This window comes from Pelodiscus sinensis, chromosome 26 (assembly GCF_052426305.1).
Source record: "Pelodiscus sinensis isolate ZL-2025 chromosome 26, ASM5242630v1, whole genome shotgun sequence".
In the NCBI taxonomy this organism is placed as follows: Eukaryota; Metazoa; Chordata; order Testudines; family Trionychidae; genus Pelodiscus; species Pelodiscus sinensis.
Genome location: NC_143077.1, coordinates 21,846,086 through 21,873,989, shown reverse-complemented (window position 1 = coordinate 21,873,989; position 27,904 = coordinate 21,846,086). Strand labels below are relative to the sequence as shown.

At 49.5% G+C, this 27,904-nt stretch overlaps 1 protein-coding gene across 2 annotated transcripts in view; it reads left to right on the top strand.

Moving 5' to 3' along the window:
• Positions 1 to 27,904, top strand: part of KDM1A (lysine demethylase 1A) — a 143,575-nt gene that overhangs the window by 98,870 nt on the left and 16,801 nt on the right. For both annotated transcript variants that reach the window (XM_075908909.2, XM_075908908.2), the window contains one exon: positions 24,181 to 24,368. In XM_075908909.2, coding sequence (XP_075765024.1) covers positions 24,181 to 24,368 — 188 coding nt within the window. The remainder of the gene's footprint in view (positions 1 to 24,180; positions 24,369 to 27,904) is intronic.

Genomic DNA, 27,904 nt, shown 5'->3' with positions numbered 1-27,904 from the left:
AAGCCTCGCTGATGTGGTCCCAAATGTGCTGATGGGGGCAGGGGACAGAGTCAAAGCATGTTCTGGGGCTGGGGAGAGGGTGTTGCTGGGTGGAAGGATGCTGGCTCAGGTGGCAGGGTGCTGGGGCAGGCAGGGGGCAAGTGCTGGGGTCAAGGACATGGTCCTGCTGGGCACTAGGGTGACTGGCAGGGTCCTGGGGCCAGGGAGGGGACTTGGGTAGGAGTTGGACCTCCCTGATCTGCCACCCTCTGGACCTGCCTTGGTCCCAGATGAGGGATTTTTGGACCAGGGGAGATCATTTCAGGGCTCCTGGTTCTCCCCCCTCCCCCCGTTCCAACCTGGCTTGTTTGCACCTCTATCCCCTGCAACCCAACTGAGCTGTCCACCACTGCTGGTTCCCTGCACCTGCCCCAAAACCATCCCCCACAATCCAAGGGAGTGCAGCACCAGTTCCCTGCAGCCCCTCACAGCCCAGCTGAGCTGCCCATCTGTTCTGTATGCCCTCCCCCATCCACCTCAGCCCAGCACTGGTCTTTCTCTCTCACTCACACTCACGCTCACACTCACCCCCTCCGCCCCCAGCTCAGCTCCCCGGACCTCTCCACTCTGCAACCCAGCTGAGCTCAATTTCCCTGCACCTTCCCCCAAAACATACAGACCTGCTGAGCCAGCGCTGATTCCCTGCCCCTGCCTCCTTCCTGCCCGCCCCTTGGCTTTGTCTGCACTGGCACGATCTTGCGCCAAAGCGGCCGCATTAGCGCAAAAACTTGCTTCCTGTCTATACTGGCCGCATGTTCTTGTGCAAGTACGATGACATTCTCATGGATGAAATCAGGGCTTCTTGAGCAAGAACTAAGATGCGTCCGCTCAGGAATGAGCCCTTTTGCACAACTGTTCTTGCGCAAGAGGCCAGTGTAGACAGGCAACATGAATTTCTTGCGCAAGAAAGCCCTATGGCTAAAATGGCCGTTGGCACTTTCTTGGGCAAGAGAGCATCCACACTGCCATAGATACTTTTGTGCAAAAGCACAGCTTGCAAGTACTGAGTTCATGTGGCTTGTTTGAATGTGCCACTGTGGCACCCAAGTTATTAATAAATATTTTTAAACCTTTACCTTTTCCCTCTGCTGCCATGTCTCCTCCCCTTCCTCCATCAGCTCCCCTGGTGCCTGCTGCCCCCCATCTCCTCACCCTCCTCTGCTGTCCTGACCCCTGCCCTTCTCACTGCCCTCAGCCCTCCTGCAACCTGCCCCCCTCCACCAGCCCTTCTCTCCTCCCTGTGCCCACTCCTCCAGTAGCCCCACTCTGTTCATGTGAGCTACCCCTCCTCATCCCCTCTCCTAACATCTCCCTCTGCAAACCTGCCCTGTCTCTCTCCTCTGGTGCTGGTCCCTCCCCTGCAGGTGTCTGCCCTTCTGCTTTACCCCAGAATCCCCTGGCACCTGCACCTTCCCTTACCCCTGCACCCTCCTGGTGCCTCCCCCTTCCCTCACTGCCCCTACCTCCTTTGCCCTTTTTCCCTGATGCCCACCCCCTCACCACCCTCTGCCCCCGTTCTCCTCATGTCCCTCTGTGCCCTCACACATGATTTGCTCCATCCCGGCCTTTCTCATGCCCACCCCTTCTTTCAAGCCTTCTCCCAGCACCTCCCTTTCCCCTCCCAGCATCACCCTGTCCTGCTCCGACTGACACCTCCCCTCTTGCCTTTTTCCTTACTGTCTGCACTTGGCCCCCTGGTAGAGTCTCTCCTCCACCCTGTCCCTTTGGTGCCTTCCCCTCTCTCCTCCCCCTCCACACAAGCCCCCTTCCTCTCTCACCCTTCCCCTTCCTTCTGCCTTTCACTTTGCGAGGCTGAAGTCTGCGCTGTGCCCCCGGACTCCGAACCCGCAACTCAGTCACATGGCGCAACACAGCGCCCAGCAGTTTTAAAGTCCCGGGCTGTGATGTTATGTCACGCCCAGGCATCTCCCCGCCCACCGGTTTGAGCACACTGCGCAGGGCAGCAGCAGCCAGCAAGGGGGAGCTCAGTGAAGGTTGCGCACGGCAGGGATGGGCCAGGGACGGGGCTGGGGGAGAGACGCTCTGGGGTCGGGGTGGGAGGACACGCGGGGGGACCAGCTCCCACTCCAGCTCCAAATATTGGTGGAGCATGGGCACCATGAGCCCATACAACTTGCTGCCCATGCTTCTGCTGGCTGGCTGGTTCTCTTTCAGAGGGGGCGGGGGAGTGCCGGCTCCTCGCGGAACCCCAGGGTTCCCCGGAGCTCCAATTGGGAAACACTGCTCTAGACCTTTACTCGTTCTTGTTGCTATTCTCTGGACCCTCTCCAATTTCTCCATATCTTTCTTGAAATACAGAACTGGACACAATACTCCAACTGAGGCCTAACTAGCGCAGAGTAGAGTGGAAGAATGACGTCTCGTGTCTTGCTCGCAACACTCCTGTTAATGCACCCCTGGCCTGTTAATGCATCCCAGAATTGTTTGCTTTTTGCAGCAGCAGCATCACACTGCTGACTCATATTCAGCTTGTGGTCCACTATAACCCCTAGATCCCTTTCTGCCGTACTCCTTCCTAGACAGTCGCTTCCCATTCTGTATGTGTGAAACTGATTGTTACTTCCTAAGTGGAGCACTTTGCATTTGTCTTTATTAAACTTCATCCTGTTTACCTCAGACTATTTCTCCAATTTGTCCAGGACATTTTGAATTATGACCCTATCCTCCAGATTAGTCTCAACCCCTCCCAGCTTGGTATCATCTGCAAACTTAATAAGCGTACTTCTATGCTAATATCTAAATGGTCGATGAAGGTATTGAAGAGAGCTGGTCCCAAAACAGACCCTGTGGAACCCCACTTATTATACCTTTCCAGCAGGATTGTGAACCATTAATAACTACTCTCTGAGTACAGTTATCCAGCCAGTTATGCACCCACCTTATAGTAGCCCCATCTAAGTTGTATTTGCCTAGTTTATTGATAAGCATATCACACGAGACCGTATCAAACGCCTTACTAAAGTCTAGGTATACCACATCCATCGCTTCTCCCTTGTCCACAAGACTCGTTATCCTATCAAAGAAACTATCAGATTGGTTTGACATGATTTCTTCTTTACAAATCCATTCTGGCTGTTCCCTATCATTTTGCCACCTTCCAAGTGTTTACAGATGATTTCCTTAATTACTTGCTCCATTATCTTCCCTGGCACAGAAGTTAAACTAACTGGTCTGTAGTTTCCTGGTTTGGTCTTATTTCCCTTTTTATAAGTGGGCACTATATTTGCCCTTTTCCAGTCTTCAGGAATCTCTTCTGTCTCCCATGATTTTCCAAAGGTGATAGCTAGAGGCTCAGATACCTCCTCTATCAGCTCCTTGACTATTCCTGTAGCTAGTTTGAGCTCATTTTGTGCCTTTGCCTTTCTAATCTTGCCCCTGTATTCCTGTGTTGTTTGCCTTTATTCATCCTTTATTTTTTGTCCTACTTTCCTTTTTTTTATATGACTCCTTTTTTATTTTTAGATAATGCAAGATCTCGTGGTTAAGCCAAGGCCGTCTTTTGCCATATTTTCTCTTTCCAACACAGCGGAATAGCTTGCTTTTGGGCCCTTAATAATGTCCCTTTGAAAAACTGCCAACTCTCCTCAGCTGTTTTTCCCCTCAGTCTTGACCCCCATGGGACCTTACCTATCAGCTCTTTGAGCTTACCAAAATCTGCCTTCCTGAAATCTATTGTCTCTATTTTGCTGTTCTCCCTTCTACCCTTCCTTAGAACTTTGAACTCGATGGGTGTGTCTAAACTACAGGGTTTTGTCGTCAAAAGTGGACTTTTGAAGACAAAACTATACCTGCGTCTCTGCTGCTGCTGAGTTCTGTCGACATAACATTGACAGAACTCGGAGTTTTGTCGACGGCTATAAACCTCATTCTACGAGGAATAACGCCTTTTGTCGACAGAGTTCTGTTGACAGAAGGCGTTATTGCATCTACACTGTCCTTTGCGTCTACACTCTCATGTCGACGAAGTGGCTTGCTTTGTCGACAGAACTGGATGTAGTTTAGACGCTCTTTGTCGACAGAAGTTTTGTGGAGAGATACTGTCGACAAACCTTCTGTCGACAAAAACCTGTAGTCTAGATGTACCCTATGATTTCATGATCACTTTCACCCAAGCTGCCTTCCACTTTCAAATTCTCAACCCGTTCCTCCCTATTTGTTAGGATCAAATCTAGAACAGCTTCTCCCCACTAGGTTTTTCAACCTTCTGAAATAAAAAGTTGTCTCCAATGCAGTCCAAGAACTTATTGGATAGTCTGTGCCCTGCTGTGTTATTTTCCCAACATGTATCTGGATAGTTGAAGTCCCCGATCACCACCAAATCTTGGGCTTTGGATGATATTGTTAGTTGTTTAATAAATGTCTCATCCACTTCTTCCACCTGTGTTGGTGGCCTATAGTAGACTCCTAGCATGACATCACCCTTGTTTTTAATCCCTTTTAGCCTAACCCATAGACTCTCAACACTTGCGTCTCCTATGTTCATCTCCACCTCGCTACAAGTGTGTTCATTTTCAATATATAAGGCAACAGCTCCTCCCTTTTTCCCGTCTATCCTTCCTGAGCAAGCTGTACACTTCCATGCAAACATTCCAATCATGTGTATTATCCCACCAAGTTTCTGTGATTCCAACAATGTCATAATTGTACTTATTTATTAGCACTTCCAGTTCTTCCTGTTTATTACCCATACTTCTCGCATTTGTATATAGGCATCTAAGATACTGATTTGACCTTGTCTCCCAGTTTTGCCCTGATCCTCCTTTCTCTCTGCCATTATAGCCCACGCTCCCTCCCGTTTCCGACCCATCTCTCAGATCTCCATGTTCTCCACTTACCCGTGGGATTTGCTCACCTGTCCCTGTCGAACCTGGTTTAAAGCCCTCCTCACTAGGTTAGCCAGTCTGTGTCCAAATAGGGTCTTCCCCCTCCTCGAAATGTGAACACCATCTCTGCCTAGTAGTCCTTCCTGGAATAGCATCCGTGGTCGAGGAAGCCACAGCCCTCCTGGTGATACCAACTATGCAGCCAGGCATACGCCTCCAGGATGCACCTGTCTCTGCCTGGGCCCCTACCTTCAACAGAAAAATGTGAGGCCTAGGAGGATGATGTGCAAGCATAATAGTATTAAACCTATATATTCTACTTTTTAGAAACACAATGGGGTTAGGAGCGTTTTAAGCAGTTTAACCAGATTTGAGATCACAAATAATAGGAACCATTAGTTCTTCGAGTGGCCCAGTGGGTGCTCCACTCTAGGTGACGGGTCCTGTCCCGGTGCCGCGGCTTGGAGATTTCTCATAGCTGTGCACCACCGGCTCGCGCATGCGTGCTTCCCCAGCGAGGCGTTTGTGCCTTTGATCAGCCGCATGTGAGCCGGCAACCGTCAGTTCCTCTCAAACTGCCTCAGATCGCGGTCGGAGCTCCCTGAGTTCTCTCTTCAGAATGGTTTGTTAGTTTTTGCATCTGTAAATAGTTAAATTTATTAGTGTTAGTTGTGTTCCTGTTACTTTGTTCTCCTGTTCAAAAGAAAGTTTAAAAAAAAAAAAAATTTTTTTCCTCAAGCCGCTTTTTCTCTTTTTCTCGCTTTTTCTCTTTTTCTCTTAAAGCGCTGTGCAGAGCGCTAAAAGTGAAATTGACAAGGCTTCATGCCAGGCTTATACAGGCATTTAATCTGTACCCAAACTGAAAATGCCTGGATCGACCGGATTCAAAAAGTGTTCAGCATGCCGTGAGCCCATGCCAACGGCTGATGGCCATGACACCTATATTAGGTGTCTTGGGGAAGCTCATGTCCCCGAGAAGTGCACGCATTGCAGAAAATTAACATCAAGAACCCGGAGGGAGGGGGAGATGAAGATACTCATGCTGATGTTTGGGAAGGCATTGCAGCTTGACCCAATCCCTCCTGCAACCACAAAAGCCCCCGAAAAACAGGGCGGTTTCCCCAGGTCTGGCTGGCTCAAAGCAATCGAAGCCGTCCCCAGTGCGATACCTCCCTGCAGCAGCTGCAACATCTTCAGGTGACCCCAGAGAGGTCTGGGCAATCTGCTGGGGCAGCCATCAGAGAGCCCCCGCCACCGAGATCGAGAGTGGCTTCGGCGCCAGCATCAGGAGCAGTGCCGCAGCTGGCGGGCAAGCCTGCACCTGCCTCAGCTGTGTGCTCTTTGAAATTGATGCCGGTGCCGCAATTGACCAGCCACTCTGCACCAGCTTCAGCGTCACCGGCTATAACTGCGCCTGCCTCACCGGCCCCGCTTATGGTGGTACTGTCCCCCATGACACCCTCTCCTCTGGCACCAGGCTCTGTGGTAGAAGGTCTTGATGCCTCAGCCTCGGCAGCACTGCTGACTCCGGCACCGGGCATTCTGCCAGCGCCAGCATCAACGCAGTAACAGCTGCTTTCCCCGGCACCGCTCCATTGCCATTCAGTGTCTGGCTCTCCTGTGGCTGTCAGGGTAGAGAACACCTCCCTACTTAGGGAGGCATTATCAAAGACTCATTATAGGGATAGATCCCTGTCTCCAGATTTTTCACCAGAAAGGTATGTTTGTTATCATGACTATAGAGTTTCTCCTACATGGATCACGTATACACGGCGTAATTATAGGGATGCAGTGTATCTAGAAATACGTCGGACCCGTTCACAATCCCACTCACCTGGTCAATCCTCAAGATACGAGTCTGTTAAATGCTCCCCATGCTGCGTCTATTATATTCAGCATGGTAGTGCACGCTCATCACGCCACTCCTCCCCGTTGCATTCCGAGCGGTATTATGAGAGCTACCATAGACAGTACGATGATCGTCCCCGGCATGATCATACATCGTCCTCCCGTAGGGGATCCTCCTGCATTTGTCAACCATTGAGTGCAAACTACTTATCTCATCAATCACAGCACCTAGACTCACCTTCTCCATCTAAGAGTCCAACGATCCAACTAGACCAGTCCAAGTCAGAGTGGCAGTTGTCGGATGTTGAAGACCCCAAACTGGAAATTTCTCCAGCAGACTGCTCCTCGTCCTCTCTGGATGAGGCGATATTCCCAGGTGACATCTCTCCACCGGATGATCTGAGACAATTTCAAGACCTGTTTAAAGGTGTGGCAGACACACAGGAAATACAGCTAACGGATGTTCTGGTTAAAAAGCACCGTCTCTTGAAAAACCTCCATCCACAACAATGTGCAAAGATCACCTTACCCATTGATGATGCGATCATGGAAGTGGCAGATGAGATATGGCAAACCCCAACATTGGTTACACCTATGAGTAAGAAGTCCGACAAAGTATTTTGTGCTGGCGAAAGGCTTGGACTTTTTATTTAGTCATCCCCAGCCTCATTTGTTAGTGGTGGGCGCAGCATAACATAGGGCTAGGGCGCCACAGTACAAAAATACGCTTCCGGACAAGGACAACAAAAAATTAGATATATTTGGTAGGAAAGTCTACTCCTCAGCCACGCTTCTACTACGCATTGCTAATTATTCAGCCCATTTATCCAACCATAATTTTGATAATTATTCAAAATTAGCAGAGTTACTGCATCATCTCCCGGACAACAAGAAACCACTCTTGAAAGTAATAGTGCAAGAAGGGTACGTATCGTGTAGTACTGCACTGCAGATTACTATGGATGTGGCTGACACAGCAGCTAGAGCCACTGCCACAGGTATTGCCGTGAGGAGATCATCATGGCTGTCATCTGCAGGAGCCCCAAGGGAGATGCGAAGCAAGTTTGAGGACCTACTGTTTGACAAACTTAAGCTTTTTGTGGCGAACACTGATGAAGTCCTTCACTTGGGAAAAGATTCACATACCACTTTACGTACACTGGGGATGTACACAGCCTCCTTCAAGCGTAGACGTTACGTCCCTTGTCAACGAAGATATGATTTTAATTTCTCTAGACAACAATCACGTCCCTTTGACAATCAACGCCCTAGGCAACGTCCTCAGCGCAAGTGACCCCAACACGGCCGTTCGACCAATCAGTCGTCAACGAAGCAGCAGATTTGACTTGTTTGTCGAGGATGCAAACCAGCCGCCCACAGTCAACACGGAAAACGAGACTTTTCACCATCACCTACGATCATTTTACCATCGTTGATCCAACATCACCATGGACAGATGGGTACTAGAAGTAGTGTAGTCCGGCCTCTGCATCCCCTTTCTCTCTGTTTCCTTCTACCACTCCCCCTGCCCCGTCCCTCTTCAGGGACCCCTCTCACGAGCAACTGCTGCAATAAGAGGTTCAAAGTTTGCTCGCTGTTGGAGCGATAGAGAGAGTTCCCAAGCATTTCTGGGGAAAAGGCTTTTATTCCCGATATTGTCTCTCACCAAAAAAGTCGGGAGGCTGGAGACCCATTCTAGACCTTCGAAAGCTAAATTGACAACTTCAGAAGTTTCGTTTCAAGAAACGAAACCTTAACTATCATTCCATCGTTGAACAAAGGGGATTGGCTTGCAGTCCTCAACTTACAAGATGCTTATTTTCCACCTAGCTCACAGATGTTTTCTCCGCTTTCAATTGGGGGACGAACACTATCAATACAAAGTTCTACTCTTCGGTCTGGCATGTGCTCCCAGAGTTTTCACCAAAACATTGGCAGTGGTTGCAGCCCATCTGCGCAGATTGTGAATGACAATTTTTCACTATTTAGACAATTGCCTCATCGGGCGTGATGTATACGGAAACATGCCATATGGTTCGAACAGTGTCCAACACATTTCCTGTTCTGGGCCTTCTCATAAATGTGAAGAAGTCATCACTAGTTCCATCCCATAACCTCGTCTTTATAGGTGCATGACTCGATTCCACCATGGCACGAGCATACTTACCAACGGAACGTTTTACGGTAATCAAAGATCTGGTGCATACTGTGGTATACGCTCCGACAATTCCCATGTGCGTCTGTCTACAGTTGATGGGGCATATGGCTGCTGCCACCATCGTAGTGCACAACGCAAGGTTATGTTATCGTTGCCTCCAACACTGGCCACTGTTTACGTTCCGGCGAAGCACGGTGTTCACAGACCACTAGTGGTGCCACAGTATGTACGGGAGTCCCTACAGTGGGGGGTCAACCCGGCCAATCTTCTTGCGGGCGTTCCATTTTATCGACCACAAACAAAACAGATAGCAGATGCCTCCCTAACAGGATGGGGAGCTCACATGGACAGTCTCACGGTCCAGGGACGATAGTTGACACAGGAAATGCTATTGCATATCAATGTCCTCGAGTTGAGAGAGGTGCGCCATGCTTGCAAGCATTTTCGGTCGCACATTCGGAATAAAACTACCAGGATTCTGACAGACAATGTGGCGACCATGTTTTAGCTCAACAGACAAGGATGTGCCCAGTCTCTCTCTCTTTGTATGGAGAGCATTCGCTGATCAAAAGCGCAAACGCCTCGCCAGGGAAGCACGCATGTGTAAGCCGGCAGAGCACGGCTATGAGAAATCTCCAAGCCGCAGCGCCAGGACGGGACCCGTCATCTAGAGTGGAGCACCCACGGGGCACATCTCGAAGAACAATTGTTACTTCACAGGGTGAGTAATTTCATCTTAGAGCGAAGATTCATCTAGCCAGTATCTTGTCTTCTGACAGTGGCCAGTGCCCCAGAGAGAATATATGCAACAAGTGATACATCCCATGTCACCCTTTCCCAGCTTCTGACATTCCTACCCTTCCTGGCTAATCGTCATTGATGGACCTGTCCTCCGTGAATTTATCTAGTTCATTTTTTAACCCTGTCTAAAATAGTGGTCTTCAAAGCATCAGATGAATGAATAGATCAGGTAAGAACATACATAATGACCATACTGAGTCAGACCAAAGGTCCATCTAGCCCAGTATCCTGTCTGCTGACAGTGGCCAATACCAGATGCCCCAGAGGGAGGGATCACAACTGGTAATCCTCAAGTGATCCCTCCCCTGTCACCCACCTCCAGAGAAAAAGAGACTAGGCTAGGGGACACCATTCTACCCATCCTGGCTAATAGCCATTGATGGACCTAACCTCCATGAATCTATCTAGCTCTTTGCTGAACCCTGTTTAAGTTCTAGCCTTCACTGCATCCTCTGGCAAGGAGTTCCACAGGTTGTGCACTGAATGAAGAAAAACTTCCTTTTGTTTTAAACCTACTGCCTATTAATTTCATTTGGGGACCCCTAGTTCTTTTATTGTGGGAATAAGTAAATAACTTTTCCTTATTCACTTTTTCCGTACCAGTCATGATTTTATAGACCTCTATCATATCCCCCCTTAGTCTTCTCTTTTCTAAGCTGAAAAGTCCAAGTCTTTCTAATCTATCTTCATATGGAACCTGTTCCAAACTCCTAATCATTTTTGTTGCCCTTTTCTGAACCTTTTCCAATGCCAAGATACTTTTTTTTTTTTTTTTTTTTTAAGATGAGGCAACCACATCTGTATGCAGTATTCAAGACGTGGACGTACTGTGGTTTTATTTAGAGGCAATAAGATATTTTCTGTCTTATTCTAGATCCCTTTTTTTAATGATTCCTAACATTCTGTTTGCTTTTTTGACTGCCACTGCACACTGAGCGGATGTTTTCAGAGAACTATCCATAATGACTCCAAGATCTCTCTCGAGTAGTTGTAATCAAATTAGTCCCCATCATATTGTGTATATAAAGTTGGGATTATTTTTTCCCATGTGCATTATTTTACATTTATCAACATTACATTTCATTTATCATTTTGTTGCCCAATCACTTAGTTTGGTGAGATCTTTTTGAAACTCTTTAGTCTGCTTTTGCCTTAACTATCTTGAGCAGTTTGATATCATCTGCAAATTTTGCCACCTCACTATTTTACTCCTTTCTCTAGATCATTTATAAATAAGTTGAGTAGGATGGGTCGCAGGATAGACCCATGGGAAATCCCTCTAGTTACATCTCTCCACTTAGAAAACTTACCATTTATTCCTACCCTTTGTTTCCTGTCTTTTAACCAGTTCTCAATCCACAAAAGGATCTTCCCTCGTATCCCATGACAATTTACTTTACTTAAGAGCCTTTGGTAAGGGCCCTTGTCAAAGACTTTCTAGAAATCTAAGTGTACTACTGTATATCCATTGGATACCCTTGTCCACGTGTTTGCCAATCCCCCTCAAAGAACTCTAGCAGATTAGTAAGGCATGATTTCCCTTTACAGAAGCTTTGTTGACTTCCCCCCCAACAAATTATATTCATCCATGTGTCTGACAATTTTATTCTTCACTATAGTTTCAGCTAATTTGCCCTGTATTGATCTCTAATTGCCAGGATTAGCTCTAGAGCCCTTTTTAAATATTGGTGTCATGTTAGCTATGTTCCAGTCATTATGTACAGAAGCTGATTTAAAGGATAGGTTACAAACCACAGTTAATAGTTCTGCAATTTCCCATTTGAGTTTTTTCTTGGGTGAATGCTATTTGGTCCTGGTGACTTGTTACTGTTAAGTTTATCAATTTGTTCCAAAACAAACCTCAATCTGGGACAATTCCTCAGATTTGTTATTTAAAAAGAATGGCTCAGGTTTGGGAATCTCCCCAATATCCTCAACCATGAAGACTGAACCAAAGAATTCATTTAGCTTCTCCGCTATGACTTTATCATCTTTGAGTGCTTGTTTAGCATCTCTATCATCCGAGGGCCCCACTGGTTGTTTAGTTGGCTTCCTGCTTCTGATTTACTTAAAGATTTTACTATTACTTTTTGAGTTTCTGGCTATCTGGTCTTCAAACTTTTTGGCTTTTCTTATTATATTTTTATGCTAAATTTGACAAAGTTTATGATCCTTTCTATTTTCCTAACTAGGATTTGACTTCCACTTTTAAAAAGAGATATTTTTATTTGTCACTGCTGCTTTTACCTGGTTGTTAAGCCACAGTGACACTTTTTTGGTTCTCTTAGGGAATAACAACCGTTATTTCAAAATAACTTTACTAGTGTCTACACGGCCAAACCATTATTTCAAAATAGCGGCATGCTTATTTTAAATTTGGTAAACCTCATTACACGAGGAATAACGCCAAAGTCGAAATAGCACTTATTTTGAAATAGCTGTGCTTACACTTATATCGAAATAGGGGGCCTCCAGCCTTCCCAGGGTGCCCTAGTGGTCACTCCAGCCTCAACCATGAACACTACTCTCTCTCCCCGGAGCCCTTAAAGGGGTTGACTCTGGCCCCAGTGCCTGTGCCAGCTCCAAGCCTGCCAGCCCAGAGCCATCTGTCACTGTACCTGACCCAGTGGCCCCAAAACATGAGCCAGCGAGCCACTGGCAGCCAGCCCTCCACCGCTCCCCAGGAGCAGTCTGCCAGCTCCCAGGAGCCTGCCAGGGCCCAGAGAAGGCGAGCGCCTTCCTAGCCCAGGGTGGAGATCATGGACCTTATTCAGGTTTGCGGGGGATGCCTCCAAGGTCCATGATTTCCGCACTAGATGGAGGAATGCAGCTGTCTATGGCAGGATAGCTGTCAGCCTGGCCGCCAAAGACCACATGCGAACCCAGGAGCAGGTTTGCATGAAAATCAATTTGGTCTGGCGAGACCCCCCCCCCCCCAACCCTGAGCTTCCCCTCCCCCTTCTTCTCCTTGCTTCCCTCTTCCAGCTTCCTCCTCCCTGGTTTCCCTTTTCCCACTCCCACCCTCTCTTTTCCCCTCTCCCACTTCCTTTCCCCAGAAGTCTCACCAGATTTTCATTTCCTTCCCCCCCCCCCCAAAGAGAGTTTGTGTTCATGAAAATACATGTATTTTATTTGACATCTGGAAGGGGGGTTAGGGAGGGGCAATTGGAAGGATGTGAGGGAGGAATGAGGCACAAGCCCCCAGTGAGGCAGACCAGGGAGGCTTTTGGTGCTCCTCAGGGTGGAAGCTCTCCCGCAGGGCCTCCTGGATACTGACAGCCCCCCAATGGACTTCCTGGATGGCAGCCTGCAGAAAGTGCAGCCAGGTTTGCAGCAACGCGTCCACGAGAAGCACCAGAGTACCCAGGGGCAGCTGTGGCTCCATGTTGCGGAGTGCTGTGGTGTCCCGAGTGAGGGCAATCAGAGCACGCAGGGACAAAATACTTTGCTGTCCCTCATTGAGGTAGGCAAGCAAGCAGGGAAAGCTGAGAACCAGCTGTCTGGGGGGGAGAGAAGCAGAGGCCTCAGATACCTTGTGTACCTGCTGCCTGAGGCTAACTCCTGACCTGATGCTCTGCCGGACCTGGTTCCTACCGACCGTAAATGCGATTCAGCGTCCACTCAGTGTGGATGCGCTATTTCAAAATAGCAAAACGCTATTTCAAAATGCATTTTGTGTGAAGATGTTAGTTAATTCGAAATAAGTTATTTTGAAATATTTCAAAATAAGCTATTTCAAAGTAATGCTGTAGTGTAGACATACCCTTACTGTGTTTTTAAATTTGGGGTATAATTTGGGGTTTTTAATTTGTTGGGCCTTTATTATGGTGTCTTTGAAAAGTTTCCATGCAGCTTGCAGAGATTTTACTTTTGCCACTGTACCTTTTCATTTCTGTTTAACTTCCTCATTTTTGTGTAGTTCCCCTTTCTGAAATTAAATGCCACAGTGATGGGCTGCTGAGGTGTTTTTCCCACCACAGGGTGGGGGAAAGATTTGCAGCAGGGGGTCGTCTTGATTGGATGGCCACTGTCTTGGGGGTGTAGCTGCCACCAGTGGTCACTCTGCAGTATAGCCCTACCCTGTGCTCACTGCCCCCCAATGGCCACTCTCAGTATCACAACCCTCCTCTCTCTGCCCCCTCTCTTTCCATGTTATGCAAAACAGTGCCATTCCCAGCACTTCTTGTTTTCCTGGCACACAAAAACCCAGATGTTGTTTTAAATTACGGTAAGAAGTAGCTGCATACCAAATTAATGCCCATTAATTATATAATGACCATAATATAATGCCTTGATACTTTACCGTTTGGGAATTCATGAGGAAATGGAGTCTAAAATATATTACCATAATGCCCTTTTTAGCATTGCTTGTGTCCTAGAATAGAAAGAGAACCAGGGGGGAATAAACATGGGGGAATTGTTCTTTGGGGGTGCTGGTTTAGACTGTTAGAGCTGTGATGGTGTTAGTGTTGCTGGTCTTGGAGCTCCAGTGTTGAGCTGCACCAGTGCTTGCTGAATTGGCAGAGCTTAGTGGCCTTCATAAAGAAAAACAGGCTTTGTTTAGTGACAAAGGCACTCAGCCATGTTTATGGTCAGCAAAGAGCAATAGCAGCACCCTGTCCAGTGAATCACAGGAGGTAGTCTACACTACAGCGCTAATTCAAACTAAGCTAATTCGAATTAGCGCATCCAGACGTAAACTAGTTTGAATTAGCGTTTTGCTAATTCGAACTAGCATGTCCACACTGAGTGGACCCTGAACTGAGGTTAAGGATGGCCGGAAGCAGTGCCAGCAGGGCATCAGATTAGGACTTAGAGCGTGGAGCTGCTCTCTCAGGCTAGCCGAGGGCTGTGCTTAAAGGGTTCCAACCCCCACCCCGAACAGACAGTTCTCAGGGGTTCCCCGCTTGCAAAGCAGTCCTGGCTTGGAATGCCCTGAGTGCCCCCTGGGGGAGGGGGTTCAATCGAGGGGCTTCAGGAGAGCTTCCACCCCAAGGAGCCCGCAGAGCCAGCCCAGTCCTCCCCACCGGGGGCTCGTATCCCATTCCTCCCTCACCTCCTTCCACTTACCCCTCCCTAACCCCTCTTCCTGATGTACAAAATAAAGGACACGTGTGTTCAAAAATAGAAACTCTCTTTATTGAACAAAACTGAGGGGAGACTGGGAAAAGGAGGTAGGAAAGGGGAAGAGAGGGTGGGAGAGGGGAGGGCAATGAAAATGATCAGGGGTTTGGAACAGGTCCCATATGAAGAGAGGCTAAAGAGACTGGGACTTTTCAGCTTAGAAAAGAGGAGACTGAGGGGGGATATGATAGAGGTCTATAAAAACATCAGTGGGGTGGAGAGGGTGCATAAAGAAAAGTTCTTCATTAGTTCCCATAATAGAAGGACTAGAGGACACCAAATGAAATGAATGGGTAGCAGGCTTCAAACTAACAACAGAAAGTTGTTCTTCACAAAGCAAATAGTCAACCTGTGGAACTCCTTGCTGCAGGAGGCTGTGAAGGCTAGAACTAGAACAGAGTTTAAAGAGAAGTTAGATCAAGTCATGGAGGTTGGGTCCATGGAGTGCTATTAGCCAGGGGGTAGAAATGGTGTCCCTGGCCTCTGTTTGTGGAAGGCTGGAGATGGATGGCATGAGACAAATGGCTTGGTCATTGTTTCGGTCCATCCCCTCCAGGGTCCCTAGTGTTGGCCGCTGTCGGCAGATGGGCTAGATGGACCTTTGGTCTGACCCAGTATGGCCATTCTAAGCTCAGGGTCGGGGGGTCTCACTGGACCACCTTGATTTTCATGCAAACCTGCTCCTGGGTGGCCAGGCTGGCAGCTATCCTGCCCTAGATGGCCACTTTCCTTTGCCTAGTGCGGAGGTCGTGGATGAGGTCCACGATGTCCGCACTAGACCAGGTGGGCGCCGGCCTCTTGCGGACCTGTGCAGTTTCCCTGGTGGTGCCCAGAGTGGCCACCAGGGAAAGCTGGGGAGGGCTAGCCTTCCACTAGTTCGAATTAAGTGGCTACACAGCCGTTAATTCGAACTAGGCTCAGTCCTCGTAGAATGAGGTTTGCCTAGTTCGAATTAAGTTCAAACTAGCAGTTTGCATGTGTAGCGCCTATCAAAGTTAATTCGAACCAACGTCTGTTAGTTCAAATTAACTTTGTAGTGTAGACATACCCAGGCATACTAATACATGCATGCTCATGGCAGGATAAAGGTTCAGCCAGCATATGTCTCTAATACAAAGTCACCCTTACTGTGACTTTTTATACATGATTACAAACAAGCTACATGTTACTGGATGTTAGTTACCACCCTCATCTTTTGTACCTATTAGAGCAGGGGTGGATAATCTGCATTCAATCCAATGAGGGCTCCTGCTGCTGCAGCCCACAGACTCCTAGCTAATCTTTGCCCCCAGGTGCCTCTTGCATACTGGGGCACCAGAGCCCCCCACTTACCTGTTCCTCCCCCTCTCTCCCAGGACTTTTGGATCACACAAATTGCCTGATTCACACTCGGTCCTTGCTCCTTTCCCTCCCTCCCAGAGCTGACATGCCACCAATCAGCAGCTCTAGGAGAGGAGACAGAGGAGTGGGGCAGAGTGCAAATCAGGCAATTTGTGGCACTTCGGAAGTGCTGGGAGGAAGGGAAAGAACAGGTAAGTGTAGGGCCCTAGTGCATGAGAGGCGCATGTGGATGGGGACAGATGAGGAGCTGTGGGCTCCTGTGGCCACAAGGAGGGTTACTCAGGCAGCCCACCCACTATTCGTGGTTTTCCATCCCTGTGCTAGAGTGAATTAAAACATCCTCATCCATTATCCTGTCAGCCCATCCTTCTTCTCTTGCTGAGGGGGCATGGTGGTGTCTATCTCTTAGGAAAGTGTTAATTAGAACCTGAGAGATCTGTGTGGTTTTGTACCATCCTCTAGTCAGAGCTTACTTGGTTATGTGACACCTTGCTACTATTCTGCCAAGGCCTACTCAGATTCACACACTGTTATGCCTAGGGTTCCAGCAAAGCCGCTAAGCTCTTAGACTGGGCTATGAGGAAACTGTTTTAGAGAAGACCACAATCAAATAGGGTGATTAAAGAGAATCCAGATCAGCAGGCATTTCTTGCTTTGTGTTTGGCAGTCTGCCACTCTGACTTGGGACGAAAGAATCCCAAGCATTGTTACAGGCTGGGGATTGACTGGTTAAGTAGCAGTTCTGCAGAAAAGGACCTGGGGATTACAGTGGATGAGAAGCTGGAAATGAGTCAACAGTGTGCCCTTGTAGCCAAGAAGGCTAATGGCATATTAGGTTGCATTAGGAGAAGCATTGCCAGCAGATCTAGAGAAGTGATTCTTCTTCTAGTGGTTGCTCAAGTCCATTCGAATTAGGTGTGCGCACTGCGTGTACTGCGTCTTCTGGAGCGTTTTCCCTAGCGGTACCCGTAGCGCCGGCAGGGCGCCGCCATGGCACTGCCCCACCTCAGTTCCTTCTTACCGCCTGTGACGGTCGTTGGAGCGTGTCTCTCTCTCTCTCTCTCTCTCTCTCTCTTAGATCAGTTAATGGTTCCCGTTTTCTCTTAGCATTGTAAATAGTTCAATTAGTTAGGTAGTTAGTGACTTTGTTTTGTCCCTTCTCCCCCTTTCGGGGGTGAGGAATGCCAGGGCCGCAAGGCTTTAAGGCGTGCGCTGTCTGCACAAAGTTCATGCCCAAAGGAGACCCTCACGACAGTTGTCTGAAGTGTCTGGGTGAGGGCCATCTTACAGATGCCTGTAAGATCTGCAAGTCTTTTAAGCCGAGCACTAAGAGGGAGAGATTCTCTCATCTAAAACTCCTCTTCATGGAGGCGGCTTTACAGCCAGCACCGGCTGGGCACGCTGCGGTACACAGTGCACCGGTGTCTATGCAAGATGCTCTGTCCCGAGGCCGGACCTCGGTGTCGAGGGCCCGGCACTGGTCTCACTCTCTGGCACCAAAGAGGTCAAGAAAGTCTTGAGAGGTCTCCGAGCCGGAAATCCAGGTTGGGCCTGCACCGTGGTGCCAACTCACCGGTGCACTTATCCTCATCCTCATCCTCTACAGTGTGGCGTAAGCAAGCAGGACATCCGTCCAATCCAGGGCAATTACCCTCTCACCACCCTTCCACACTGGACACCTTTGAGGCAGCGCAGGACCTCATTAGCCTCACTACCTCCCCTCCGTCATCGGTTGAAGCGGAAGGGTCGAGGTCACCTACGCCAGAGGCCGTGTTGGCTTTGGCTTCGCCTCCGCACCGGCATGATCGGCCAGCTCAGGCCACTTACGCAGCGGGATCATCCCCAGTGGGACCAGTACCGCTTGCCTCCTCACCGGTGCCGGTATCGACACAGGCCTCCATGCCTCACCCGGCACCCGACTGGTCTCGGCCTTCCTCGGTGCTAGGACCTCTTCCTGTCCTCCTCCTGGCCGCCCCGGTGCCGTACCACTCTAGCCTTGTGGCAACGTCTACGGCACCGTCATCATCGACGCTGGCATTGAGCAGCTTCCTAGAGGTGCTGTGCCAGTCGTCGGCGCCGGGCCCTTCAGCGTCAGCCTCTGCAGCACCGATGCACGTCTTGGCACCGTCGCAGGCACCGGCATCGACCATGTGGACCTTGCCAGTGCCTCAGTCAACAGTGACGTAGGTTTCTTCAGGGTTCATCTTGCAACCGATACCGGCTTCGGCAGCGCCGTTGTGCTCCGCGTCAGCACCGCAACCGGCACCAGGACTGGGCCTCCCGGTGCCGCGACCGGCACAAGCCCGGGCACCAAGGCTCAACCCTTCGGCACCAACACCACTCTCGGCACCGGGCCCGGTTCCCCCAGTGCCGCAACAGCCACCTGTTCCCCCAGTACCGCAACAGGCACCGCTAACTGCACCGGGACCAGTCTTCCCGGTGCTGGCATGCCCCCACCGAGCTCACGCTGGCAAACCCGAGTCCATGGCCAGGTTTGCCCCTCCATCGGATACGGGACATTCCTCATCTGCGCCTCCCTGGCCGGAGTCTGATTGCTCATCGTTCCGGTCGGAGTCCTCGGGAGCCTCTTCAGCTCTAGATCCCACTCCCGGCACTGACGTGATCGTCCACAGGTGCAGCAGACTTGGCCATCTCAGCCGCAGTAGCCCTTCTGGACTCCATGGGCCTACCACCAGTGGCAGGGCCTGTGCCCTCCTCTGGTGTCAGGAGCCTCGGGTCGCTGATCGCAACCATCAGCATCGCTGTCGCGACCCCCTCCTTCCCCCCAGAGGCTGCTTGTGTCGGATCCTGCAGCTGAGACACAGCCTTTGGTACCGAAGCCGCTTCCGCAAGCGGTACCCCCTGTTCAACCCGGCACCGACCCAGGAGTCGTCGTCGTCATAGTCTCCTGATGAAGCCCTGGCGGATCCTGCACCGGCGCTGCCTACTATGGATGCCCGAGCGCATCAGGAGCTGCTCAGGCATCTGGCCTCCAATCTGGGTGTCCCTGTGGAGCCAGTAGTGGAGGACACGGACCCCATGATTGGCATTCTTTCGGATGACGCGCCCGCCCGTTTGGCTTTCCCACTTAATAAAACCGTGGCAAAAATTACCAATGCCCTGTGGCGAACACCGGCGACTCGACTCCTTTTAAGGTAGGGGTCAGGGAGATGCTACTACGTTCCCCAGTTGGGGCACGAGCACCTGTACTCCCAGCCTGTCCCGGGGTCCTTGGTCGTTCAGGCTGCGGCCCAAAGGGAGAAGCTCCCCCAGCCGGGGCCATCCCCGAAAGCTAGGGAGCCCAAATGTCTTGACCGGATGGGCCGGAAGGTGTACGCCACCGGTGGGGTGCAACTCCGCATCGCTAATCAGCAGGCGATGCTGAGTCACTATGCTTTTAATACATGGCAGGCTGTGGATAAGTTTAAGGACAAGCTGCCTGCCGAGTCCCGTCAGAAGTTTGCGGCCATGACCTCTGAGGGTAAAGCCATCGCCCGTACAGCCCTTCAGGCTTCCCTGGACGCTGTCGACTCTGCAGCCGCACCATGGCGTCAGGTGTGGTTGCAGGTATCTGGAATACCTCCTGATGTCCAGTCTATTATCCAGGATCTGCCTTTTGACCGCAAGGCGTTATTCTCGGAGCATACGAACTCGAGGCTCCATGCGCTCAAGGACATGAGGTCTACCCTACGGTCCTTGGGGATCCACACACCGGCTCCTTAGCGTCATCAGCTACCCTACAGGCAGCAGGGGAGACCGCAGTCCCAGGTCCCCCGTGGGTATTACTGGAGACGCCGTCCTTGTCCTCCCGGTGGGGGTGCAGGGGCAGCTGCGGGCCCCTCGTCCATAAGTGGACGTAGACATCGTCCGAGAGGGGACAACCCCCATGGGGTTGGTCAAGGCCCCTCCCAGCAGCATAAGCACCAATTTTGATGGGCTCCCAGAGAGTTGTGCACCAGCCTCCCACCCTGGCCCCCTGTTTGGGGCCAGGTTATCCTGGTTTGCTCAGGCCTGGGCAGAAATCATGATCGACGCCTGGGTCCTAAACCAGGAGTGGCTATACCATATCCTTTTTGGGCCTGACCCCTTCCAACCCGCCCGCCCCGTCCCTTTTCAGGGGCACCTCTCACGAAGGCATGCTCCACCAGGAGATGCTGGCACTCCTCCAAAAGGGAGCTGTGGAGAAGGTCCCTTTCCAGCTGGGGTCCTTTACTCCCGATATTTCATTGTCCCAAAACCGAAGGGCGGGGTCCGTCCCATCTTAGATCTCAGGGACCTCAACAAGGCGGTCGTGAAATCCAAATTCAGAATGGTAACCCTGGCTTCTGTCATCCCGGTCCTACAGCTAGGAGACTGGTACGCAACTCTCGATCTCAGGGATGTTTACTTCCATGTGGCGATAAGACCCAGCCACAGGAGGTTCCTCCGTTTCATTGTTTCCCGATGCCACTTCCAATTTACAGTGCTCCCATTTGGCCTTTCAACGTCACCAAGGGTCTTTACAAAATGCATGGCAGTCGTAGCGGCGTTCCTCCGCAAAAGAGGGGTACACGTATTTCCGTACCTGGACAACTGGCTAATTCGTGGCCGTTCCTATGAACAAGTGGAGACCCATGTGTCCCTCACAAGGGCCCTCTTCGTAAGGCTGGGACTCATGCTAAACGAGGAAAAGTCATCGACTCCCTCTCAGTACCTTGAATTTGTGGGTGCCCTCCTGGACGTCAGAGGGCGAGGGCATTTCTCCCCAGATCCAGGTTCCTGTCCATAGTGGAGCTGGTCTCCGAATTGACCCTGTCTTCTATCACAACCGCCCGGGTCTGCTCAAGGTTACTGGGGCACATGGCAGCATGTACGTATGTGGTACGCCATGCTCGAATGAGGCTCAGGCCTCTGCAGACCTGGTTGGCAAAGGCATTCAACCAATCCAGGGGTCTCTGGTACACAGTTCTCAGTGCCTCCGGAGGTAATAGCCTCCTTACAATGGTGGACTCTGGAGGCTGTGGTGTGCAGCGGGATCCCCTTCACTGTACCTCCCCCCTCGCTCACTCTGGTCACAGATGCCTCGGACCTGGGTTGGGGAGCACACCTGGGGTGCCGCAGGACCCAGGGTCTTTGGTCCCCTGCAGAGCAGGCTCTGCACATAAATGTCCAGGAGCTCAGTGCAGTCAGGAGAGCGTGCAAGACCTTCCGGTCAAAGCTCTCTCGCCTCTTTGTCCTGGTCTGCCTGGACAACATGGCAGCTGTATTTTACATCAACAGGCAGGGGGGAGCCCGGTCACCTCCCCTCTGCCGCGAGGCTCTGTACCTCTGGGACCTGTGTGTAGAGCACGACATGGTTTTGCAGGCAGAGTACCTGCCGGGCTGCAAAAACCTGCTGGCCGATGCTCTGAGCTGGTCCTTTGGAGCCCACGAGTGGTCTCTCAAGGACTCAGCCCTTCATCAGATCTTCCTCAGGTGGCGCTATCCCCTACTAGACCTGTTTGCCTCAGCATGCAATACCAAGTGTCAGAGTTACTGCTCCCTGTTGGGGTTGGGGGAACACTCCTGGGGGGATGCCATGACGGTCACGTGGCCGGTGGGCATCCTTTATGCTTTCCATCCGTTCCCCCTAATTCCCAGGGTGCTGACCAGGGTCAAGACCTTCAGGTCCACGGTCATCCTGATAGCCCCCAGGTGGCCCAGACAATTTTGGTTCCCTATACTGGTGGACATGCTCAGCGAGGAGCCTGTAATGCTCCCGCCAGCTCGGGATCTCCTCACCCAACCTTGGGACGGGGGGACCATGGCTCACCTGAATCTCAGGTCTCCACCTAACAGCCTGGTTTATCCGTGGTTGACCCAACCGGAAAGGGAATGTTCCCAGGAGGTACAGATGGTGCTCCTAAGTAGTAGGAAGCCATCTACCAGGCAGTTGTACGCAGCCAAGTAGTTCCGCTTCTCGTCTTGGGCGTCCTGAAGGGGAGTTCACCTGTCCCGTCCATTCTGGACTACCTTTTTGAACTTAGGTCCGGTGGCCTCTCTACCTCCTCTATCAAAGTCCATGTGGCATCTTTCTCCGCCTTCCATGTTGGTTCGGCAGGACTTTCTCTGTTTTCTGACCCTGTGGTTAAAAGGTTCCTCAAGGGCTTGGATAAGTTGTATCCCTCGGTTAGACCCTCTCTCCCCACTTGGGACCTTAACCTCGTTTTGTTTAGACTTGTGTCGGCCCCCCCCCCCCTTTGAGCTGCTGGCCACGTGCTCTTTGAAGCACCTCTCTATGAAGGTTGCGTTCATTGTGGCCATTACGTCGGCTCGCAGGGTCTTTGAACTGAGGGCGTTAACTGTAAATCCGCCCTACCTGGTGTTTTCTGACAATAACTTGAGGCTCTGCCCTCACCCGGCTTTTTTCCCCAAGGTGGTGTCACCGTTCAATTTATCCCAAGAAATTTACCTCCCGGTTTTCTTTCCAAAGCCCCACGCCTCCCCTAAGGAGCAAGTGCTCCATTCCCTGGATGCTAGACGTGCACTAACTTTTTATATTGATAGGACCAAACCCTTTCGCAAATCCACACAATTGTTTATTGCTGTTGCTGACCGAATGAAAGGGCTTCCCGTTTCAACCCAGAGGTTGTCCAATTGGGTCGCGGGGTGTATCAGGGAGTGTTATGCCCTGGCTGGGAAGGTCCCACCCTGGGTTACAGCACACTTGACCAGGGCGCAGGCATCCTCTGTGGCTTTTGGGGAGCAGGTTCCAATCATTGAAATCTGCAGGGCGGCCACGTGGTCGTCACTCCACACCTTTACAGCGCACTACGTGCTTGCACAGCAGGCCAGGGAGGACACAGGAGTGGGCTCTGCAGTCCTCAGCTCTGTGTTGTAAATATGTATGGTTATCAGTGTAACATTGCACTTTGTACGGTATTTATGTGTGTGTTTGGTTGAATAAATTTGTTTGGTTTGTTCAACTTTCGTGGACTTCTCTTTCTGAGTGCTCCGACCCCTCCTCCTTGAAGTGGGGTTGGCTTGGAAGTCACTTAATTTGAATGGACATGAACAACCACTCGAAGAAAAGAACGGTTACTTACCTGTAACAGTTGTTCTTCCAGATGTGTTGCTCATGTCCATTCAACTCCTCCCCCCCACCTCTCCTTGTCGGAGCATCCGGCAAGAAGGAACTGAGGTGGGGCAGCGCCGGCAGAGGTACTTATGCACCGCCATGGCGGCGCCACTCCAGGGGATGCCCTGCCGGTGCTACGGGTACTGCTAGGGAAAATGCTCCGGAAGATGCGGTGCACGCGGTGTGTACACCTAATTCGAATAGACGTGAACAACACATCTCGAAGAACAACAGTTACAGGTAAGTAACCATTCTTTTTCCCTTTATTCAGCTCTGGTGAGGCCACATCTGGAGTATTGTGTCCAGAAAGGATGTGTCTATAGAAAGGATGTGGACACATTGGAGAGGGTCCAGCGGAGGGCAACCAAAATGATTAGGGGGCTGGAGCACATGACCTATGAGGAGAGACTGAGGGATTTGGGTTTGTTTAATCTCCAAAAGAGAAGAGTGAGGGGGGATTTGATATCAGCTTTCAACTTCCTTAGGGAGGTTCCAAAGAGGATGGATAGAGGCTGTTCACAGTAGTGACAGAGGGCAGAACAAAAAGCAATGGTCTCAAGTTACAGTGGGAGAGGTCTAGGTTGGATATTAAGAACAAATATTTCACTAGGAGGGTGGTGAAGCACTGGGATGGGTTACGTAGGGCGGGGGTGGAATCTCCATTCTTGGAGGTTTTTAAGTCTCAGCGTGGCTAGGTTGGGATTGGTCCTGCCTTGGGCAGAGGGCTTGTCTTGATGACCTCCTGAGGTTGGATTCAAGCACTCAAAAATTAGACCATTCCAGAATTGAGGTGGTATGTGCAACCTAAATTCTATCCAACTGTGTGAATGCATCATGATAGTCTCCTAAGGGTATGATCATGTGCTGTTTTTTCCACAAGGCCCTGGCTGTGAAATGTCTGAATGCCTCTCTTTCCTTACCTTTACCAGGCTGTGAAGTGATAGCTGTGAACACCCGCTCCACTAGCCAGACTTTTATTTATAAATGTGATGCTGTCCTGTGCACTCTGCCTCTGGGAGTGTTGAAACAGCAACCACCTGCTGTACAGTTTGTGCCACCTCTTCCAGAGTGGAAAACGTCCGCTGTGCAGAGAATGGGTTTTGGGAATCTTAACAAGGTAATGTCACAGGAGAGGGGAAATCTATAGAGAAATAAGTACAATAAAAAGATACTGGAATGCATGATGCTAATCTGGAAAGCAGCTCCTCACTTTCTTTCTAGATCCCTATTGTTTGGATTGTAAGAAGAGCCATTTCTGTGCAAATTGTGAGTTGCACTGAACTTGACTTGGCTTAGGAACGCAACTGTAAAAGGAGACCTCACAATTTTTGTCTTTGTGTTCCTACTATAGGAGCTGGAGCCTCAGTCGTATATCTGAAGAGTATTTTTCTTCTTTACTGTGTTCCTCTGTAGGATGCTTCCAGGTGCCAAGTGGCTTCATATGAGCAAAGTTGAAGCAACAGCTGCCCCCACCCCCTTCCCATTTATATCTTTAGAACACCTGTAGGTACATATCAGTGTTGCCCTGCCTTGATTGTAATCTGGATTGGAGGAACACCTCTTTAAAAAAAATAGTTCAGTCCAATGCTGATTAAATCCTTGGTCTCACAGGATTGAAATGCCAAATGAAATGCCAATCTGTGGTGCTTCTTTGTGAGCTGGTACCCTGTGTATATTTCACATGTGAGTACTCATGCACCTGAATTTGGAAGTTTCCTCTAAGCAGGATCTATTTTCTCAAAGAATTGTCCTGTATACCTGTGTAAATATGTTTTCCTAGTTTTGTGCTGGAGTAGAAATAAAAGAAACTAGGTGTAACATTAAAAAAAAAGAATAACGGGAACAAAGCTGTGTCTCTATTGTAGGACTGGTGCTAATGAGGCTAATTAAGTGGAAACTGACTTTATAATGCGACATCCAGTTAATGTTTTTCCTCAAGCCCAGGTAAACATGTCAGATTTGCAGATGAATACCAATTCCACACTCTCACCCTGTAACTGGCTGGTGAAATTCCTTTGTAGAAGAATGGCTACTTTTAAATCTATGATTGAGTGCCCAGGCAGGTTAAAATGTTTTCCTATAGGTTTGTCATAAAGACTGAACAGTTTCGCAACTATAGAATCATAGAATACTAGAACTTGAAAGGATCTTGAAGTCAAGTCCAGTCACCTGCACTCATGGCAGGAACAAGCACTATCTAGATCAGGAGTGGACAATAATTTTTTCAGGAGGTCCACTTCACAAGTTTTGGTTATGTGATTGTGGCTGGCTTCAACACAGTCCCCTCCCCCAGAAAGGACAGGGCCTCAAGTGGGGGGGCGGGGATGGGGAGAGAAAAGGGGGGAGAGAGAGAAATAGACTTTGTGACACACATTGATTGTGTTTGTGGCACAGAGATAAGAGTGTCTAGATAGTTGAAGTCCCCCAACACCCTCTGCTTTGGATGATTGTTTAAAAAAGCCTCATCCACCTCTTTTACCTGGTTAGGTGGTCTGAAGTAGACCCCCTAGCATGACATCACACTTGTTTTTTACCCCTTTTAACTTACCCCAGAGACTCAACAAGTCTCTCTCCTATGTCCATTTCAACCTCAGTCCAAGGATGTATATTTTTAATATACAAGGCACCACTTTTTTCCCTACCTATCCTTCCTGAGCAAGCTGTACCCTTCTATACTAATATTTGAATCATGTATTATTCCACCAAGACTCTGTGATATCAGCTTTGTTGTAATTATGTTTGTTTATGGTTAAATAGTATGGTTCACAATCCTGCTGGAAAGGCATAACAAGTGGGGTCCCGCAGGGGTCTCTTTTGGGACCAGCTCTGTTCAATATCTTCACCAACGATTTAGATATTGGTATAGAAAGTACGCTTATTAAGTTTGCAGATGATACCAAGCTGGGAGGGGTTACGACTAATCTGGAGGATAGGGTCATAATTCAAAATGACCTGGACAAATTGGAGAAATGGTCTGAGGTAAATAGGATGAAGTTTAATAAAGACAAATGCAAAGTGCTCCACTTAGGAAGGAACAATCAGTTTCAGACATACAGAATGGCAAGCGACTGTCTGGGAAGGAGTACAGCAGAAAGGGATCTAGGGGCTCTAGTGGACCACAAGTTGAATGAGTCAGCAGTGTGATGCTGTTGCAAAGAAAGCAAACATGATTCTGGGATGCATTAACAAGTGTATTGTGAGCAAGACACGAGAAGTCATTCCGCTCTCCTCTGTGCTGGTTAGGCCTCAATTGTGTTCAGTTCTGGTCACCGCATTTCAAGAAAGATGTGGAGAAATTGGAGAGGATCCAGAGAAGAGCAACGAGAATGATTAAAGGTCTAGAGAACATGACCTATGAGGGAAGGCTGAAGGAATTATGTTTGTTTAGTTTAGAAAAGAGAAGATTGAGGGGGGACATGATAGCAGTTTTCAGGTATCTAAAAGGGTGTCATAAGGAGGAGGGAGAAAACTTGTTCATCTTGGCCTCTGAAGATAGAACAAGAAGCAATGGGCTTAAACTGCAGCAGGGGAGGTTTAGGTTGGACATTAGGAAAAAGTTCCTACCTGTCTGGGTAGTCAGACACTGGAATAAATTGCCCAGGGAGGTTGTGGAATCTCCATCTGTGGAGATATTTAAGAGTAGGTTAGAGAAATGTCTGTCAGGGATGGTCTAGACAGTATTTGGTCCTGCCACGAGGTCCCTTCCAGTCCTAGTATTCTATGATTCTATGATTTACTTGCTCTTCAAGTTCTTCCTGCTTATTTCCCAGATTTCTTTCATTTGTGTACAGTCAGCTAAGATACTGATTTGATTTTGCTCTCCAGTTCTGCCTTGTTGCTCCTTTATCTCTGCTATTCTAGCGCATGGCATATATACATAGCAGAGGGGCATTGCTGGCACTCAATGGCATATAACACATAGAGGATGTGCAGCAGCTGTATGAGCCTCTGATGTTGTGGCTTAGTCCTGTGATGGTATTGCTTGTAAAGATATGTGGACAGAGTTGGCAATGGGGTTTGTTGCAAGGGTAGGTTCCTGGGTGAATGTGTCTAAGGTGTGATATGTGGCCGCTGGTGAGTATTTGCTTCAGGTTGGCGGGTTGTCTGTCTCCCACAGCATTTGAGTGAGGGATTGTTTTCCAGAATAGATTGTAGATTGTTAGTGATGCACTGGAGGCGTTGAAGCTGTGGGCTGTTGGTAATGACCAGTGGTGTTCTGTTTTCCTTGTTGAATTTCTTAAAGGTTCAGGTGCAAAGAGCCTTGATCTGGTGTGCTTTACCTGTTGGGATCTAGGCTTGCTGATAAATGAGCAGAAATCAACTCTGATCCTTCAGATGATAGAGTTCATAGGAGCAATACTCATCTGCAAGCACACCAAAGGCCTGTTTCCAGACCATGTTAAGCTTGATCTCCCACATGGGCCCACCCTCTATGACTGCCTGCGTGTACCTTAAGATACTGAACCATATTGCACTTAGACTTAATGTTGTCTGGTATGCATGGCACCATCTTAGAGCCCTGGAGGCATGGCTGATGTTGGTCTACCTTCCCAATACACACCTTCTGGACCGTGGTCATGGTACCGGAACACATCTGGTTGTCCATGGACCCAGCTCAGTAGTGAAAGGAGTTCCCTTTGATAGATGCCTGCA